Source organism: Drosophila sulfurigaster, chromosome 2L (genome assembly GCF_023558435.1).
Source record: "Drosophila sulfurigaster albostrigata strain 15112-1811.04 chromosome 2L, ASM2355843v2, whole genome shotgun sequence".
Taxonomy (NCBI): Eukaryota; Metazoa; Arthropoda; class Insecta; order Diptera; family Drosophilidae; genus Drosophila; species Drosophila sulfurigaster.
In genome coordinates, this window is record NC_084881.1 from 25,570,468 (window position 1) to 25,591,502 (window position 21,035).

Here is a 21,035-nt window from a genome sequence, read left to right on the forward strand (position 1 = left end):
AGAAGCAAAGTAAGTTAAGCTTTTAGCTTATTATTAAACGAGCTTTCGATCAATCTTATAAACTTTTAATGTTGATGAAGTTATCAATTCATTAGGAGAAAATATGCTTTAGATTAATCTTACAAAGCTTTTAAAGCTTGCGAAGTTATCAATTCTTGAAAGGCAAAGTAAATCAAACCTTTTGCTTATTTTTACAAAAAAATGTGCTTTAGATTATTCTTACAAAACTTGTACTTAACAACTCTACAAAACAGGCATATTCAAGTAAAATAAATTAGAGAGTAAAGCTTTCGATTAATTTTAAAAAATCTGCAGAATTTGGGTTAGAATGTACAGAGCTTTCTAAGGTGCTTTTAAACTAACAATATTCGAAATTATGTCGTGCTTTTATGTAACATGAATAGATAACTAAACTGACAATATAATTTCAATAATAATGTCTAAAAAGGTGTTTAATTTCAGCCTCAACTAATCTACATTTAAAATGATTTCTCTCTTGCCACTCACATGAATTGAGCGCACCGAAGAGCGCAAAGAGCATCCAGTAGGTCTGTGAGAAGAACATCCAGCCCTGAAGATCGTGCAGGAACTCCTCGGTGCGGGGCAGCTGGAACCAAATGGCCCCGGCCATCAATGCTAAACCGATGGTTTGGAACCAATTCAGTTTGGAGAGCATGCGTGGCTTGGCCTCCTTGAAATTGCGGCTGGAGAGCACACTGAACTGGGTGTGAAAGCGTGTGGGATACGAGAGCCAATCATCGTCGTTGGCACACTTTTTGCCCGCACTGTATGACTGGCAATCACTGGAGGCGCAGGAACTGAAATTCGATTGCGAATCGGCGGCGCTGTAAACCAAATGCTGAGCAGCCTCCTCATCGGCATCGCAATCCTTTGTGGTGTTGTGTCGATTGGCGTATTGATTGTAAACATAATTGATTAGATTGCTGTTGTGCTGCTTCTCCAATGACTTGTCCTGGCTCTGGCTCTGTTGAAGGGCGTTGCCGTTGCTGTTACTGTTGATGGTATTCAAGTAGTTGCAATGCGATTCCCTGGCGGCAACAAACAGCTTTTCACGTATATCCGGATGGGATTTCAGCTGTTCCACTGTAAGCACAGAAAAGTAGATTAATTTTTAGTTCTACGAATCAATCTATCAATCTATCAATCTATCAATCAATCTACTTACACACAAAGTCAGCGGGATTGTAGTGGGGCTTGATGGTCACACCAATGTCCTCAAAGTGCCGAAAGATGTTCTGCACCTCGCCGAAGTAGGCGGTGCGTCCCTGATGCAACAGCAGCAGCTTGTCGAACATGTGGAACATCTGTGACGATGGCTGATGCACGCTTATCACAATCGTCTTCTGCTCCAGCTGGGCATAACGCTTCAGCACCTTCATCAGCGAGATGGCCGAGTGGCTGTCCAAACCTGAGGTGGGCTCCTGCAAAAACAATTATATTGATCAATCAATTCATTTGCAATGTTTACAATATACAAAATAACTCTTCAGATAAGTTTACCCTTTACTTTTGTTCATTATTCTTCTACTGATTGTATGTGATCTTAAAATTCAGTATTAGTTCATAATTCTTCGAATAAATTTAGGTAATCTTATAATACTCTTTAGTACACGATCTTTCAAAAATTCTAAGGGAAGTTTATTAAGGTTTTGAAATAATTTATTTCCAAGTCTCAAATCCTTTAAGTCGTTGATTATTATTTTGCTTTACTGAATTCAATAAGCTAAAATTACTTAAGCATAATTATAAATCAAAATCTTTAAAAACTTTGGAAAATATCGATATTTACATATATACATTTAATAAAAACAAATAACAAAACGGAATAAGCAATATTAACCTTTTTATAGTTTTGTTTCTGTCGCACTGCTATTTCAAAGCTTACAGCTGTATATATATTACTTTAATGTTCCTATCGCACAAGTCTGTCACATTATTGTTTCATAATGATTATTAATATCATATTTTGCCATTTGCCACTTTACATAATATTATCAACAAATTTCAGATTGTAAGAAACCCGCTACCCATTTTGAATAAAACCATTTTCTAAAAATATACCAAGTTAATATACCGAAGGCTATATTTTTGGTATACTCGTATCAATGTAGTACTACTTTTAAAATATGCCATAAATGCATATATTTGATAATATCGATAATACTATTTCGATATATGTATATTCAATCTATACATTCAAAATATACCATAGAGTACAAAATATACCAAGAGGTTTTATATGCAGACCGACGGACAGATAGAAATGGTAAATGAATACTATTTTAGTTATATTATTATTAGTTATATATTATTCTTTATATATATAAATATTCTTTAAATTCATCCTCTGTTTTTAAGGTATTTCTTGAACTTTGTATTATTATATCTATTATTATTGAAGTGATTAAATAAGACCTCAGTTGCTAATTAAGCTTTTCCTCTCAACGCAAATATAAACGCAGATCTAAACCCCCCCTTCACCCACATATTAATTATATTATTTCTCTTTTAACTTGATACTCACATCGAGGAGCATGAGGAGGGGATTGGTGAGCAGTTCGCAGGCGATGTTGGCACGCTTCTTCTCGCCGCCAGAGAGACCGCGATTGAGGTAATCGCCAAACTTGGTCTGCTGACAGCAGGTGAGCTCCAGGGTGTCCAATATGTGATCGACAAGACGCAGCTTCTCGGCACGTGCCATCGATTCGGGGAGTCGCAACAATGCGGTGTAGAGAACGGTTTCGCGCAGCGTCAGCTGGGTGAAGAAGATCTCCTCCTGCAGCACATATCCAATTTTGCGGCGCCAACGCTTCGAGAGTGGTTCGCGATTGAGATAAACGTTGCCGCTATCAAAATGCCGCTGGCCACTCAAGCAGTCCAAGAGTGTGGTTTTGCCGCTGCCCGAGGGTCCCATAATAGCAAGCACCTCGCCGGGACTGCCAGAGAGAGAGAGAGATGGAGAGAGAGTACCAAAGAGAGTGGAAGAGAGCAAAAAGAGTTGTTGTTGTTGTTAGTTGACAGTGGTTCAGTGGGTTTTGTTGAATGTTGTTTTATTATGCCACTGTTACACAGTGTTTGCTTTTGTTGTTTTTGTTTGCTTATTGTGATTGTTGTTGTTGTTGTTGTTGTTGCTGTTACCTGACTAATCCACTCACATCGGAAAGTATTTTGCGTTCGTTGTGCAACACGTTTAAATTCTGAAATGTCAACTGTAATGTTGGCTGTGATTGTTGTTGTTGTTGTTGTTGCTGATGTGGCTGCGGATGCTGCCGATGTTGATGATGCTGGTGTTGCTGTTGCATTTGTTGATGTTTCACTGTTGTATAGGGATAAACAACTCTGCAAATAAAAGAAAAGAACAAATTAAGTTAGAAATACGTGGTAAGATAAAATTATAATTTTGAAATGAAAATTAAAGACATTTGAATACCCTGTAAAAGGTGAAGTAAGCATAGTTATGTTGCCTAAAAGTATGCACTACAATTAATCAAGTAGAGTTCCAAAATAAATGTATTCAGTATTTATATTATATATTTCACTATTTAAGTATTCTATGAAGGTGAGGTTCAGTAATGTGCATTTTAAACTGTATACGAATTCTTTATTGAATAAAAAAAACAAGATAAACCATTACTACAATATTCGATGTATATAGAAAACTTGTTTTTCAAATTAAATAGGAGTTTGTATATAAAATTATATTACTTTTAATAAGCAAAACAGTGCTTTATTATTCTTAAAATATACCAAATAATATTCAACGAAAATACTTAAATATACCGTAGGCTATAAATGGGATGTCGATAAAGTAAGACATTCGAAATATACCATAGAAGTCAAAATATACTAGATTATCACTTATTATTGTGTGAACCAACATTCCGGGCTCCTTTAGCGAGTAAAAAAAAATCCAGCCCAATTTGAACTGTTCGTTTTAAACAGATTAATGAAATTCAGAAAATCAATGTTAACTGCATCAACAAAAAGATCTTTAATAAAAAGATGTAACATATAAAGAAAGTCTGTCAGTCATTAAAGAACCAACTTTTATTGAAATCTTTTTATAGATCTAAGTTCTCAATCCTTCAACAACGATATAATTTTCACAAAACTGTATTACTCATTTGAAGTCAAAAGTATCGCACTTTCTTTTGGTAATTTCATCATTGATTTTTGGGTGCATAATACAAATGCAAGAAGAACAAAGCAATCAGCTGTTAGATTTGAGTTTAATCGTCACTTTCGTCACTAGCGCAGAGAATAAAAGCGTATAACAAATTGCAGAGAATGACTCAGCTGCTGGCTGATACCGACTGAAGAATATGCATGAATATATATTGTATATATATAAATAGGCTCTAACATTTCACTCACTTTATAGTACAATATAATCTCTGATAATCACTTGCAGGTCAATTGCCCTATTAGTATAAGAAGTAAGTTGGTCTCTATATAGTATAGTGTGCGGTATATCTTTGAATATACTATATTGCTAGGTTGGTATTATCAAAAGATATGCACCACTCGATTTTAACCGTTTTGCAGACGCAGATTTCGATTCGTTTCGTTTCGCTTTCGGTGTTCGGTGCATAAAGAAACAAAAGTGCAGACACCTTCCCCTCAAATCTTCAAAAAGTCAAAATCTCTCTGTATGTGTGTGTGTGTGTGTTTATTTCTTTGTATGCAACAGAATAATACAACAACGAGCAGAAAGACAGACAGACTGTTATCGGTGATATCACATGTGTGTGCTGTCGCGTCGCATTATCACTCTCTTTTGCTCTTTCACGCTCTCTCTCTCTTTCGCTCGCTCGCTCTGTTATTCTCGCTTCTCTGTTGTTTCTGTTGGATTCTCTGTTTTTCTTGTGCGCTCAACTCTCGGTCAATGCTTCGCACTCTGTCTCTGTCTCTGCCTCCTCTCCCCCTCCTTCTTCTTCTTCTTCGTCTCCTCCTACACGAATGCCAACGCAGACCGCACGAGTCAATAGCCTCAGTTCTTTCCCTCTCTCTCTCTCTCTATCTATCTCTATTGCTCCTGCTCTCTTGTTGCTTTATACCTATCAAAATTTATTTAAATATTTTCCATTTTTACAGACTGTGCGCAACTTGTAAAAATCAATTTAAGAGTAAAGAGTAAAGCAACAAATTCCAAATGCAGCATCCAAAGAACGAAAATCAAAATTATTCCAAAAACAAAATAAAAATGTAAATGTTAACAAAAAAAAAACAAGTAAGAAAGTTACAGTCGAGTGTGCTCGACTGTGAGATACCCGCTACCCATTTTTAATAGGGGCAAAATATTGCGGTATTATTTTCAAAATATACCGAAAATACTAAAAAAATACTAAAAATATACCAAATGGTATGTTTGGTATATTGATACAGCACACCATTCAAAATATACCATAGACGGCACAATGTACCAGATTGTCGGCCAAAGCAACTAAGACCCCTAGTAAGTAGGCGTGTTTGCCCATACAAAAGTATTTCTTTAATAACTTCGACAATTTTCATCTGATCGCAACCAAATTTTCAGGAATCATAACTACTATAGTTATTATTATATATACCAAAATTCGCAACTCTAGCTTTAAAATTACGCTTGTTATTCGATTTTTTTGATTTGCGGGGGCGGAAGAGGGCGTGGCAAAAATTTGAAACAAACTTGATCTGCGTGCAAACATAACAAATGCTGTCGAAAAAAAATTATAGCTCTATCTCTTATAGTCTCTGAGATCTAGGTGTTCATACGGACGGACGGACAGACACACAGACGGACAGACGGACAGACGGACATGGCTAGATCGTCTCGGCTGTTAACGCTGATCAAGAATATATATACTTTATAGGGTCGGAGATGGCTCCTTCTACCTGTTACATACATTTCCTGCCGGCACAAAGTTATAATACCCTTCTACCCTATGGGTAGCGGGTATAAAAAATGGGAAGCCCAAGCAAATAGAGAGTGCAATGAACCGCAATGTGCGTGTGTGAGACAGCAACAACAACAACAACAACAACAACAACAACAAGAACATCAACATCAGCAGCAGCAACAACAACAACAATCATAATAATAATAACGCGCAGGCCCCAAGTGGGGGTCAATGCAGTCAGCAAGAGACAACATCAAACAAAGCATACGCACACACACACACGCATACACAAACAATCACGCAGTCTCTCACACGCACTCACACACACACTGAAGCTTTCATCGTGTCCGTGTGCCATGCAAAGTGTCTGATGAATACGCAGCGAATGCAACTCTCAGCTGTTCTATGTCCGGGTGTTGATAGCCGAGCAAGAAAAGCAAAAGATGTTGACTATATCGAAAAGCAGTTACCGATTTGAAATAGAAACAAATATAGACAAAAATATTAACAATTTTTCAGTAAAAAATACGTTTAAAGATTAATCTAGTCTTCAAGACGTAACAACATGTAACATAAAAATAAACAACTAGGTTGTTGTTTATGAGGAACAACTAATAAAAATAAATGCTTAATACTTCCAATAGATTCAAAACAAATTACAATTTAAATGTATTTCACTTAAATATATTTTATAAAGTTTCAGTTTCCAAAACACACAAGAATAATATAATAGATTAAAATCAAACTTCAATTTAAACATATTTCTATTGGAAATTGTAAAGTAATTTATATTTTAATTTTCAGTTTTAAAAACATAATAAAAACATAATCAAGAAACTAAATTCCTAGAGAACATTAAATATGAATAGTTTGGATTATTTTGGAAATACTTTTTAACCAACAAATATAATATTACGATTATCTTGCGTTATCATTTTGTTTTGTGTTTGTATTTCAGCAATGTTTTTAATTTCATTAATCACTTTAAAAAGTTTTCTTCAATTTTGTCTAAAGATTTATGTATGTATTAATATTAGTTCCTTTTGGGAGGTCTTCCACTTAAAATCTTATTACATCTTTTAGATCACTTTTTAAAATAATATTAAAAAATAATAATAAAAAGATAAACTAATAATAAAAATAACAAAGAATAATAGTGAAATAAGAGAAATAGTTGGGACTGTTTTTAACAAACAAGTCTTGAATATTTCTCTAAAGATGATTTATTAAGATGATTCTTTGAGATAGACTGCATATAGAAAGAATATTAAATACTCGTATGTATGTTTGCCTTTAGCTTCCAACTTCACTCAGTTTTCTTGGAAATAAATATAGAAAAATATGTAATAATGTGCTGGATAAGTCGTATACTCAATATTAAGTTACATTGCATTCCATTCAAAGTCCAACAAGTGCATAGAACAGCTGCATGGCGTATTGGAAATAGAGATTTCCCTACTTCGCCTTCTATTCGGTGCCTACGTGAGCCTTTTCACATACAACTCAACTCATGAACTCGAAGCTGAGCTTTAAAAACTCACACACAACAATCAAATAAAATAATGTGTGTGCTGTCGACAAAAGGCGATTACAAATTAAAAGAAAGTAAAGTTTGTTATTTTGTGGAGTTGATGAACAAAAATACACATGAATTTCCAATGAAATTTGTCGAGCAAAGTGAAATAAAGTGGCCATATATATATAGTATATACCATTTACCATTTACCATAAAGACCATATCTTCTTCTTCATTGACAACAGTTTCTCCCACCAAGTTGCTGAAGTTTTTATTTCCTTCTTCTCTGTTTTTTTTGCTGTCTGTCTTTCTAAGCTGTCACGTGTTGTGCGCGATCTTCAAGAGATTGTTGTTGCTGGTTGATTTTTTTGCTTCCCGCTGCAAATTCTGCGGTTAGTTGGGAAGCGTGCCACATATGGGAAATGTTGAGGTTTATGGGTCAAACCGACAAAAAGAATGCCATGACTAAGCAAAATGTAGCTCAGACCATATACACAAGGTTATCAGAATCGCAAGACCTACGAATGGCATTTAATTACACGAATAATGTCGATGCAGCGGGAATTTTGCATTTGGAAAAACAAAAAAATAAAATAAATTCTTGTGTGATTTGTAAGCGAAAATGTTGAAGATATAGCTTGGGAATGCTTTTGAATTGATAAACAAAAACTGAGTAAGTAATAAGGAAAAGCTTTAAGAAACTTTAGAGATGATATTTTCATATAATATTAATAAACCGATTTAATGTGGAAAAACTTTAAGCAAGATTGGAAATACTATTTCAAAGTCTAATTTTGTTTAAGGAAGTTTTCATATGACTAAATTAAAGGAAATAGCTTTAAGGAAGATCAGAAATGAGAAAAACTTTAATCAAGATCGGAAATAATATTTCCAATTTAATAAAAATTAAATATTTGACTTATTAGGGGAAAAACTTTTGAAAGTTGAATCTTTTATTCAAAAAAGTTTACATTTATCATTGCGAAAACACGATTAAACAAATCATAAGCTTTAGGACAGATCATAAATGATATTTCCAATTTAATAAACATAATTTAATAACTAAACTAATGAAGACCAATTTTATCAAGATTCCTTTCTAGTTTTTCTTAGCCTAGTTTTGTTTAAGGAAGTTTAAAATACGATTTAAGAATCATATGTTGCGTGTCTAAATAAATGGAAACAGCTCTAAGAAAGCTCTGAAATAATATTTCACTTTGCGATCTGAATCTTAAATCTTTTTATTTCCAAGAAATTAATACTATTCGCCACTATTAAAAGATTTTTTTTTTGTGAAGGACTTATCAACTTTTTTTTTTGCAAACTAAAAATCATTTCGAAAGTGTTTTATCTTTTAGCAAAGATTTCTATTTGACAGACGGTCCAGCGAAAGTGTTGATACGTTAGTTTCAACCAAAAAATCCAAAACTAATTTGCAAAAAACAATATACTATAAACAAAATAACAAAAAATATAAAAGAAAAAGGTGTAATAAACTAAAGATTTCTGGTCGAACACGAAATGCTCTTAAAGTTTAATAACAACAAGGCAAAGAGTTGTGTTTAATTGATGAATTAAAGCAGCGCAACATACATAATAAAATACCTGCATAATTGTTGTTAATATGGTTGTTGTAATTTACGTAATTAACAAAAGTATGATGCCATTTTTTGTGTTTTTTTGTTTTTTTTTTGTTTCTGTTTTGTTTTATGTTGATTAAGGCCACTAAGGCAAACAGCTTTCTAGTTGTTGTTGCTAGTTTGGCTGAGGCAAAAGGGAGCTGCTGCTACTAGCTGTAAAATGGGGGCGAGGTGAAACACAGAAAGAGACGGAGCGAACGAGAGAGAGAGAGAGAGAGAAGGAGACAAAGCGGGGCTTAGGGGAAGGTCTCGCGCTTCTTGAATACGCAAAAGGTTGTTGACTCTTTACAACGGGCAAAACAGACGCGAAAATAATATAATTCACACACACAGAGAGACAGAGAGAGAGAGAGGGAGAAGGTGAGCAAAGACAAAAAAAAACACGCAAAAATTACGTGAAAGTTTGGCATTGCATACAACATCAACACACACACACACACTCGCACACACACACACACTCACACACGCGGCGAGGCAAACACACGCAATCAAAAGAAAAATTTTTGAAATTCTTATCTCGTTTTGTATTTTTTTTTTGAATACATTGACCGATATTAAACAAGTCGCCTTTTTTATACAACCACGCTCTCAGTGTGCGTGTGTGTGTGTGTATAGAGTGTGTGTGTGTGTGTGTATTAAGGGCTTGCAGAGTTCATTGACAGCCGCAGCAGCTTTTGTTTTGGTTTTTGCCTTTTCTATTTCCATGATTATTATTATGATTATTTTTGTCTGTTTATACGCTTTCGTTGAGTATTTTAAGTTCAGCATCTGATTAGTGATCTACACTTAATATGTTTTACTAAAGAGTGTATAGCATGTTTCATATTTGTCTAGACGAAAGAAACTCATTTGAAAAAGTAAACTGTATTGTGTTTGATAATAATTAAATATTTTGAATTGTACAAAAATATATTAAAAAGCTGAATTTTTGATAATACTAGATTATTTTGAATCTTAAAAAAATATACTTTAATATACTAAGTTCTTGATAATACTTGAATATTAGGAGTCGTAAAAAATATATAAAATAAAATAAAAAGTAATATTAAAACCAATCGGGAATTTACATGATAGTACATGATTATTTTGAATCGATATGTTAAAATATAGAAATCTCAAAGTTCAAGAATTTTATAATAAGGATTATTAAGTGATCATTGAGAGTTTTAAATACCAAGTTCTTGATAATACTTGATTATTTTGAATGGTTAAAATATATATTTTAAAATACAAAATTCTTGAGCATTTTGATAATTGTTTGGAGTTTTACAAAATATATTTTAAAATACAAAGTTCTGAAAGTTCAACAAATTTATAATAATGAATTCACTTGCTCAATGACCTATTCAAAAAAAATATAAAAATAAATAAAAAGTAATATTAAAACCAAATGGAATTTTTCTTGATAATATTTGAATATTTGGGATCGTAAAAAAATATACTATAATACAGAATTCTTAAAGTTCAGCAATTTTATAATATTGTATTATAATATATAATACAATATGCAATTCTTGATAATACTTTATTACGAATAATATAAAATTCTTATCATGAAAAAGCAAAAAAATGATTAATTTATGAAAAACGCATTATTCTATTCAATTTAACAATATCAATTCATGAAATTCATATAAAATTTAAATGATTATATTCAATAATATAAAATCAATAATTTTAACATAATAATTAATGAAAAGAATAAATTCAATATATTAAATATTACATTCTTGGAACAAAGCATTTCACTGCTATTATTTTGAGCAGTTTTGTAGTTCAAAACGAAAGCAAATTTGAATATAAATAGTTGTTGCTTTGACAAAAGAATTGGGTCATCAATTAGTTCCTTTTCTTAAATTTTTTTATTTGTCTATCAAAAATGTCAGTGCAATTTATTTGATGTGTATGTTTTTGTTTTGTCGTATTTCGTTCAGCTGCTTTTAATTAATTTTTGTTTTTGTTCACGCTGTGAACTTCCTTCCAAGCAATTTGACAAAGACGGAACATGCTTTAAATACCTACACACACACACACACACACAGATATAGAGACAGATAGTACTATATATATTTATGTATGTGTGTTTTATATATAGGAATAGATTCCTACACATTCTTCCCATTTCGCTTGGTTCGTCATCATCGTCATTGTGTCGTCTGTCGTCTGTCGCTTTTGCCTTTGTCTTTCATTTCAAAGCTATGACCATGCTCAATTGCGTGTTTTATTTTTTTATTTTGGTTTATTTTTTGGGTTTGTTTGATTCGCTTTTTTCTGCTGTTATTGTTGTCTTTCTTTTTGGCGTGTTACTGACCCAATTCTTTTGTTGTTTTGCGTTTTGGTAGTTTTTTGGTCATTTCTTTTTGATTTGTTATTTATGACTGACTTAATTTGCAGCCTCGACTATGCAAATTTGCCCACTTCATTTAGGCATGCCAACTCTTTAGCTGCCTTCTGTTTTGAATACTCTATAATTAGTTGTAGTATAAGTTTGTTATCGTATTAAAAGTGAACTACACTAAAATGACGGAAACTATTAAATTTCTTTCAATATAACTTGAAAATATAAAATCTTATAATAAATGAACTTTAAATAAATTAAACAACTACTTACAGGGTATCTGCTGCGTCGACTAGTTCAATATTTTTGGACTAGCTTGAGCAAAGTGCAAGGCTGTTTTGGAAGTCAAAGTCGAGCTGCTGCAGGGGGCTTCGCTTAACTTGGCCACATGTGTCGTATACGTAATTTATGCATGCACATTACATACATATTCATATCAATTCCAGTTCTAGCTTGTCGTTCTGTGTGGGTGTTTCTCTCTCTCTCTCGCTCGCTGTGTGTGTGTGTGTGTGTATATATTTCTATTTTAATTGAATTTGAAAGGTGGCTTAGAAAGCAGGCAGCAGGCAGAGTAGAACTCAAAAGTCAACCAACTACTTTCAGAGTTGACCAACTTTGTCGACTGACAAAGATTACACTAGATTACATTATATAAGCGCGACGTAATTGAATAGCGACCGAAGTGGTTGTACTTGTAGTAGGTGGGAGGGAATGCCAACTTCCAACTGGCAACTGGCAGGGAGAATTGATGGCAACTTGACATTAACCGCGAGAGAGGAAGTTCATAAATATGATCGAGAGAAAGAGACGCTTTCTTCTTTTGCCGGTTTCACGAACGAACTTTCACGTCACATTGTGTGGTAATTAGTTAGCTTGGGAATTATGCTTCCTAGTTTCCTCCCTCCTACTCCTACCTCCCACCTCTCACTCTGCTTCTCTCTTCATCTCCATCATATATTTAGTTTTTTGCAATTGATTGGCAGTCGCCAACTGGGCCATCAGTTTGGTGTCTGGCAACTTTGTATGTATAATTTAGCATATTAATTGACACAGTTGCCAGTTTTTTTTTCTGCTTCTTTTTTCTCTCCTTTTTTTCAGCTAGTATAGTATATGTTTTCTTCTCGTCTTCAGTTCTACGCACTTTCTCTTCATGAGATCTTTATGAACTATGCAAAGCATTGCAGCAATGCAGAAAATGTTACGAGAAAGCCACAAATGCACTTAATACTTAAATATATGTTATACTACATTCGCAAAGTCGCAAGTCGCAAGTCGTACTTGCATTTGATTGCAACGGCATTTGAAAGTGTCATTGCAACTGGGTCAGAAGAGCTACACACACACACACACACATCTACAATTTCTAGCTGAAACTGGAGACTGCAACAAACACACACATACACAACACACTGAGAGATCAGTTGGCATTACATCACAGTTGAACAGTTAAATATCCATTATAGACAGAAAACAAAGCGAAAAAATAACAAAAAACTCGTGTGTGAATTAGTTGCGCAAATATTGAAAGTGCAGTTGAGTGCATTGCAGTTGAGCGGAAGTAAACACAGTCCTACTCTCAGACCTCACCAAAAACAAAATAAAGTTCACAAAGAGCCTTGAGTTTTCCAGGGCTGCAAAGTAAACTGATGAATAAAAGACGAAAAACTGAAGGAAATCCGCTAATAAATCGAATTTTCTTTAATTCAGCAAAACTTTTCAATAAATCATATTATTATTGCTTACAAATGCGATCTGCAAAGTTTTCGCACCGCTCTATGCCTGCTGCTAGCTTTTAAGCGTTTCTACAGCGGTTCGGTGGCAGATCTCGAGAAGTACAGCAGCTAGCAAGCTGAAATTTGGCATGCTAATTAAAGTAACCAATTGCTATGCACTACTTATTTAAATAAATAAAATACGCAATGAATGGCAATTTAATTTGAAATATAAGTTATGCAAAATATTCTGTTTATAGTAAAAACAGCTTTATAGAAATCACAAGTGTTTAAACTGTTTCAAGCTTGACTTGTAATTGCACTTAACAGCCAGCAGCATTTTATTCAGTTCATTCTCCGTCATTATCTTATCAGTCGCATCCCTAGCCAACACACTCCCGCTGCAAAAGGGGGGAAATGCTCGCAATTAACATGAAATTCATTGGCATTTTCACCCACTGTCAAGTGACAGTCGCTGTGTCAGTTGAGTGATAACAGCGCGTGCCAGCGAGAAGTGTTAATCAGTTTGTTTATACAGATGCGACCCACACCAAAAGCAATAACAAACCGACAGAGAAGGAGCGAGAGCAGCGAGAGAGGGAGAGAAATACTGACGAAAAGAAAACTCAGTGAAACTTGGAGGAAAAAGTCGGCACAAAAATGTCTTTGACTGCGGAAAAATAAGGCAGGCGAAATGTCATAAACAATGCAATAGGCGAAAGGTGGAGAAAAGCCCACAGACACAGATCAACTAATCGAAAGAGAGAAAAGAAGAGACAGAGAGAGAGAGAGAGGCTGGCGCAGACTCATTTCTAGCCATAATGCAACTTTGTGTGACGTTAAAATTAGTGAACGAATCGCGCATTTTGTGAAATCTGTTTGCAAACAACAACAACAACAAATTTCCGTGGCCTTGTCTCTTGCATTATATTTATATATGGTACACACATGCTATACTATGTATTTATAATCTACACCTGCTGTACAGTGTGTGTGTATGTGTGAGTGTCTGTGTATCTGCATTTGCGTCTCCATAGCGCCAAAATCAACAATTAAAAAGCATTGAACTTGACTCAGCAAAAAGTTTGACACACAAAACTCTTTACATATTGTGAGAGATGTTTCCAATTGCGTGGGAGAAAAACGGAAATGCCTTGGTTAAACAAATTTCATATCAAACTACAGGCTGGGAATGCAAATGTTAACTAAATGCTTGAAGAAATGTTATGAATGTTTCTTATTCAATTAAGAAATATGCCACTTTTAGTCAATTATAGTTAAAATTGATTCTATGAATAGACATTAAAATAAAGTCATAAAAGCAAAAGGCAGATAATTATATAAAAAATCAAATAAATAAAATAAAAACACTGAAAAGCAGAATTCCCTTTGCTCAACAATGTGTTAAATACAAAAAAGACCTTGCTACACTGTGCTGTATTAAAATATACCAAAACATAGAGAAATATACCGAGAAGTATATTGGTATATCAATATAACAAGAGCATTTCTTTCCAGTACATAAAAAAAATTTCTTAAATACTAACTTAAAGTATCTACTTATTAAAAACTTAACAAAATAGTGCGGTATTATAATTTAAATATACTAAATTGACATAAGAAAGCATTCTAAAATATACCAATTAGTATATTTGGTATAACAAAACAATAAATGTTCAATTTTCTTCTGTCTGTATTTAAAATAACAATTCTTATTTAATCTAATCTAAAATTAAACCATAAAAATACTAATTTTTAATATCTATTCATTAAATATACATAGACTAAAATGAAGTAACAGTTTTTATATTCTTAAGCTTTACTTTTTTCTGTCTGTGTTTTTAATTTGCTAGTTATAATAATTTATAGGCAAAATATTAATTTAAAATATGATCTATACCCTGACAACCAAAAAAAAGCTGGAAATAAATAGCTATTTTAATATTAATAAACATCTCATTTTCTCTGCCTACCTTCGAAATTTATTCCTTATAAATATTGTAGTTTAATATGAGTTAAAGTCATCAACAGACTTTACAATCGCTTCTGACTTTTTTTTGTGTCGATAATTTTTGGTTTTAAAACCGGGCCAATCATTAGCCAATCAGCCAATTAGCCAATTTACCGAATATATGGCTAAGTATAGAGTTTTTTTTTTTGTTTTATAAGCGCATATTTGGTGGGCGTTTTTTATGACGTTCCAAATATGTGCTTAATTCGTGTTATTATATCACGTCACTTTGTCTCAACTATCCAAATTGATGGGTTCACCAACAACATCATAATGATGTTGATAATAGTGATGATGATGATCATCATCAGAGCTGCAGAGACTTCGAACTATTTATGTTTTTGGGCGTATTTGTGAGAGATTATTATTACATTGTTTCATAATGTCAAAGAGAGACGCGCTTGTGGGAAAATATCATGTTTATTAAATTATCGCATTCAAGTACGAGTACAAGCTTGAAAGTGTTTTTGTATTTTGCATTTTGTTATTGTCATTGTTTTTGTTGTTATTTCCGAGTTTCAGTTCGAATTATGAAAGTTGAAAAAAAAAGGTTCATTGAACTGTTTTAGTGATAACCTGGCCGGTTCGCTGGCTGCATAAGTTTGTGTGGCTTTAAATACCTAAAAATAGCTAGTTTCGTAGATTTTTTTATGGGGGAAGGTGTTAAGTCGCTATTGTGTATATACTACAGTCGTGATATATACTATAAACACACGTTCGCATGCTTTCTTCTACTCGACGACTCCAAAACGTCATTTGTTTAGACGCTTAACTGGGCTAATGTCCTCAACAGTAACGAACATTTGCAATCTAACGTTCATTACTGTTAGAATTTTAGTAATTTGACGGTTCCGTTGAATAAATGCTATTGTAAACATTTCAGAAATGCATTGATTATAAAATTAACTATAAGGGATTGAACTTAAAAAGGTATATATTGATTATAATATTGGTTATAAAAGATTGAACTTATAAAGTTGAATATGAATATAAGAGTTTGAATTTATAAAGTAGGATCAAGATATACTTGAAACTTAATTTTAATAGGCTTTTAATGTGGGACAGAAAGTTGTTTAAACTTAAAATATACCAAACAATATAAATTTCTAAAATTATATTCAAAAGATTAATCTTATAATCTTTCGTTTTTAATCTTAAATTGTATCAAACAATATTAATTTCCAAAATGATATTTAAAGATTAATCTTATAATCTTTCCTTCCTAACTTCTTTATTGAAAGTCCTGTATTTATTCCTAAATCTCAAGTGCTCTATTTTCTCAGTTTTAGGATTATAAAACTTGAAGCTTCTCTCTACATATAGCGAATGTGTTTACAGCTCATTCTGAGCATGAACAGTTCTATAAAAGACCAAAAATAGAATCGAAGGGGGAATAAAGCAAGGCACAAAGCGAAGACTTGGCAGACTTCGACTGTTTTGCATTGGAGTCGATGATTGGGGGGAATAAAAATGCAATAACGATTGCAAGTAGCTGTTCCAAGTGATCGTCTGACGTTGTTTAGAAGTCATTAAGTTGGAGAAGAGGGAGAGAGAGATAGAGAGAGAGAGACGTTGCAATGATAAAAGGCGAAACTAGCAAACAAAATGCACTACACAAAAATGAAAACAAACAAATAAAGAAATGAACGCATGACGCGACGAAACCTCCGATCATCATGTTAGCCAGTCAAACGCAGTCAAAGCCAAAGTCGAAGTCGAAGTCAAAGCTTCAAACAATGTTAAAAACGTGCGAATGGCGCTCGAACAGCGACAGCGACGTCGACTGCGGCAGCGACTGCGACAGCGGCAGCCACAACGGTTGAAGGCAGCGACAATGCCGGGGCCATTGAACCTGCCAAGTGGAGCTCAGAATTGGCGAAAGTGAAGACCCACTGCCGCAAGCCAGAGCGACAGACGGACGAGAGAGAGAGAGAGCAAGACAGAGAGAGGGAGCAGGCAAGAATGAGAAGAGAGAGGATGAGAGAGAGCAAAAGAAGTAGGAGTTGCTGTTGGCATCGTGCGCTGATGACGCAGTCGTCAAAAGGCAACAACAACAAAAATAACAATAAAACACAAAAGCTGATGATGGTGCAGAAACAACAAACGTGCGATTAGAACTGACAGAGCGAGAGAGCAGCAACTGATAGGGCGAGAGCGAGCGAGATAGAGAGAAAGAGAAAGAGAGAGAACAACTCATGGCTGGTTGGAGAAGATCGTGATGAGCAGCAGCAAGACAAAAGATGCGGCAAGGCAACAAGTCAAATGCTTGCCACAGTGACTGACTGCTTTACAAACTCAGTGACTGACTTACTGACTGCCTTACTGACTGACTTACTGATTGACTTACTAACTGACTTACTAACAGAGTTACTGACTGACTTACTGATTCACTAACTAAATTTCTTAGTGATTCATTGCCTCTCTGCTTCGCTGCCTTACTGACTGACTTACAAACTCACCTACTGATTGATAACTGCCTTTATTGAACATATACATACGAAAATTATTGACTAACTCTTAAAAAAACTAACTGACATCTTCATAAACTGATTGCCTAACTGACTGACTGACTTGTATATTTACTGACTGATTGATTGCGTAGCTAAACATCTGTATAATGAAATGATTGACTGACTGATTTATTAACAACTTAAATAGCACAATTATAACTGTAAGTCTGCCTAATTGACTCACTGCCTTATAAGGCTTTCCTGCCTGACTGAATGATTGATTGACACACATCGATAGCTGCCTTGACTGACCAACCAAATAATTAATGATTGACCAACTGATTGACTAACTAACCGAATGCTTTTGCAAGTAGCTTAAGTAACATGTTGTCTTCATTACCGACAGATTGCTAACTGATGGACAGACTGAAAAACTGATTGACTTATTAACTTACTGATTGACTAAAGTAAATCATTAAGTGACTGAGTGACTTCCTTGACTAATCATCAAAATTATGAATTCATTTAATCAATACCTTAAATAACTAACTGACAATCTTCATAATCAGACTTACTGATTGATTCAATCAAACTTACTGATTGTCTAACTAACTCATCGATTGATTGAATACCTCGATAACTGCTTTGAGTGAGCAACTCACTAATGAAGTGATTGACTAACACCTAAAGTAACTAGCTGACAATCTTTATCATTGCAAAAATACCAGTCAATCAGTCATACTTATTGATTGACTTGCTGATTGACTAACTAACTCAACGATTGCTACATTGCCAGAATGACTTCCTATATGATTAATTGACTACATATATGATTGATTGACTAACTTAATAAATAAGTGACAGTCTGCTTGACTGCTTGAATTCCCAAACTGAAAGAGTGACTAACCGAATAACTCCCTGACTTCCTGACTGCCAAACTTGCCAAGTAAATAACTTACTAACTGATTATCTGACTGCCTTAGTGACTACCTCATCGAGTGACTGACTGACTGACTGACTTTTGGACTGCCACGATAATCATCATCTGCTGTTCATCATCATTAACTGCAGCAGCGACTGAGCGTCGCATGCGCTTCTTGGAAGAAAAGCCAACGCGCAGTCGAATAATAAAAAAGACAACAGCGAAAGAAAACACACACACACACACACACACTCAGACAAATGCTGATCACATCACACACCAGAGAGCAACAAAACAAACACACAAAAAACAACAGCAGCAGCAACAGCAACAACAGCAACAACAACGACAACAACGAGAAAAACGCAATTTGTTTAAAATGTAGGTCTATAGGTTTCTCGAAAACGCCATGTGAAAGACACGACGCAGCAACCGCAACCGACAACGGAGTGAAAAGAGTAGGGGAAAGGAGATAGAGAGAGAGATAGAGAGAGAGAGGAGATAGGGGCCGCAACATGGCAACAGCAACAACAGCCGGCTAACACCAACAACAACATCAGACAGACACACACACAAACACACACACACACACTCTTTGGCGTGCCTTTTCCCCCATCATTTGGCTACACACATATGTCCATGTCTGGAAGCATTTAATGTTATACACGCGATTGCACTGAGAGAAATTGCAGTTAGATAAAACAAAAGAAATTAATACAAAGACAAGCCTAATAAATAGTTAAGCAATATTCAACTATATTTAAATATACTTTTCCTACTGAATAAAGTTGTAATATGAAAAAGCATAGAATAAAATAAAAAAGTATAAAGTTAAAACAAATAATTTCGAATACACATAAAAATATGTATATTCATAAAAGGAATATGTTCTACACAGCTTCAAAAAAAAAGCTAAAATGGAAAAGCCAGTATATGTTTTTCTCTAAAATGAAATATAGTATTGAATACTAAATATAACAAATAAAAAATTAAAAAAGTAAGAGGAATCCTCAATGAAAAACGAAAGGGCTAATATAAAAAATACGAAATATTTATTTTATTTATAGAATGAAAAGAAAATATACGGTTATATTACGCTTGTCCAAAACTTTAATTTCTTAAAAATAATGTGCATAGCAGAAACAAGTAAATCACAATTTTTTTTCTAATATAATAAAAACGTGATAAAAAGAATGTGTACTATAAAAATTATCAAAAATAAATGCTTTCAAGGTACAAATTATTTTAAAATGAATCAAATCAAAAATCACGGAATTAAGTACTTAATTAAGTAAAAGAAATCTTAACAGTTATATAGCCATTTCTGCATTATCATTAGAAAGAAATAGTGAAAAGTTAAACATAAATTTTATTAAATTATCAGAGGTGCCCCAGAAATCACTAATGATTTGGAAAATATATGAAATACAAAAAAATATTATTATATATATCTATAATTTATCTTTATAGAAATTCTAACCATTTCTCTATTATAATAAGTTATTGGAAAGAATAAATTGCTTTGCCAATTAAGATTACAATTAATTGTTATTTTGACGGACAGCTATAATTCGTATTTTTTATTTCTAAAACAAATTTAAAACAAGCCAAACTTTTAAGTACAGTGTATTACCGAAAAATTGTTCAGCTTCGCTCTTAGCCAGAGCAACTTAAGGTTATTAGCCGCCTTTTTTTCGGTTGATTTTTAGATTCTTTTGTTTGTTGTTGCTCTTGTCTCTGTCTGTAGATCTTAATGTAATAGCTCTCTGTGTGTGTGTGTGTGTGTTTGTGTGAGAGAAAAGAGAACAATACAAAAGCGCCAGACGGAAGAAGATAAAGAAGAAGGAGGCTGAAAGCATTTTGTGAGTTGTTTCATATAAATTGCAACTCATAAACTTGTTGATTTGATGCTGAGGCATCTCAAAAGCCAAATGCATCATGCCACAAATACAACTACAGCTGCTTCGGCTCTTGTTTTATTTATTTATGTTGGCCTAATGTCATTACACACACACACACTCTCATATCTAGAGTAAAGTGAGGCAAAGCAATTTGGTTTAAATGCATCGCTCTGTTTCGTCTCAGTCTGCGCTTTGTTTCTCTTTGCTTGCTTTTTTTTTGGCTACCTTACAAAATTCATTGGGCATTTTATTGCCGGGCAATTTGAATGATTTAATGAGTGTTGAGCCAGTCGCGGTTCCAGCTTCCCCCAAAAGGATAGTTAGATGCATGTTTTATGCACAACTCTTATGCAATTTGCCATAGTTTAGTTTTATGCTCAAGCGTCGCCAACCTCCAGACACTCAGACACTTTTAATGAGTCGTAAAATATATAGCACAAAAAAAAAAGCTAAAAACTAAAAAAAGTAATGCTAATTTGCCAATGTCATTGACTAATGAAGTTTGCTGATAATTTTGCATATTACTATTTATTTTTTCGAAAATTAAACATAGTTAATAGTTTCTTGTTTACAACCCGAACCAGCAACAGCCAATTGGGCGTATGCGTAATGGTTGTAAAAATGCAAATTGCATATTGAGTATACGCC

At 33.9% G+C, this 21,035-nt stretch overlaps 1 protein-coding gene across 3 annotated transcripts in view; it reads right to left on the bottom strand.

Annotated features, from left to right (window-relative positions):
• LOC133835546 (uncharacterized) overlaps positions 1-21,035 on the bottom strand; it is a 37,056-nt gene that overhangs the window by 1,783 nt on the left and 14,238 nt on the right. For 2 of the 3 annotated variants that reach the window (XM_062265633.1, XM_062265563.1), the window contains 4 exons: positions 3,160-3,360; positions 2,546-2,957; positions 1,187-1,442; positions 508-1,104 (listed from right to left, as the gene is read on the bottom strand). In XM_062265633.1, the coding sequence (XP_062121617.1) occupies positions 508-1,104; positions 1,187-1,442; positions 2,546-2,957; positions 3,160-3,360 (1,466 nt within the window). Of the gene's footprint in view, positions 1-507; positions 1,105-1,186; positions 1,443-2,545; positions 2,958-3,159; positions 3,361-21,035 lie in introns of those variants that run through there. The other variant, XM_062265708.1, reaches the window with a different exon arrangement.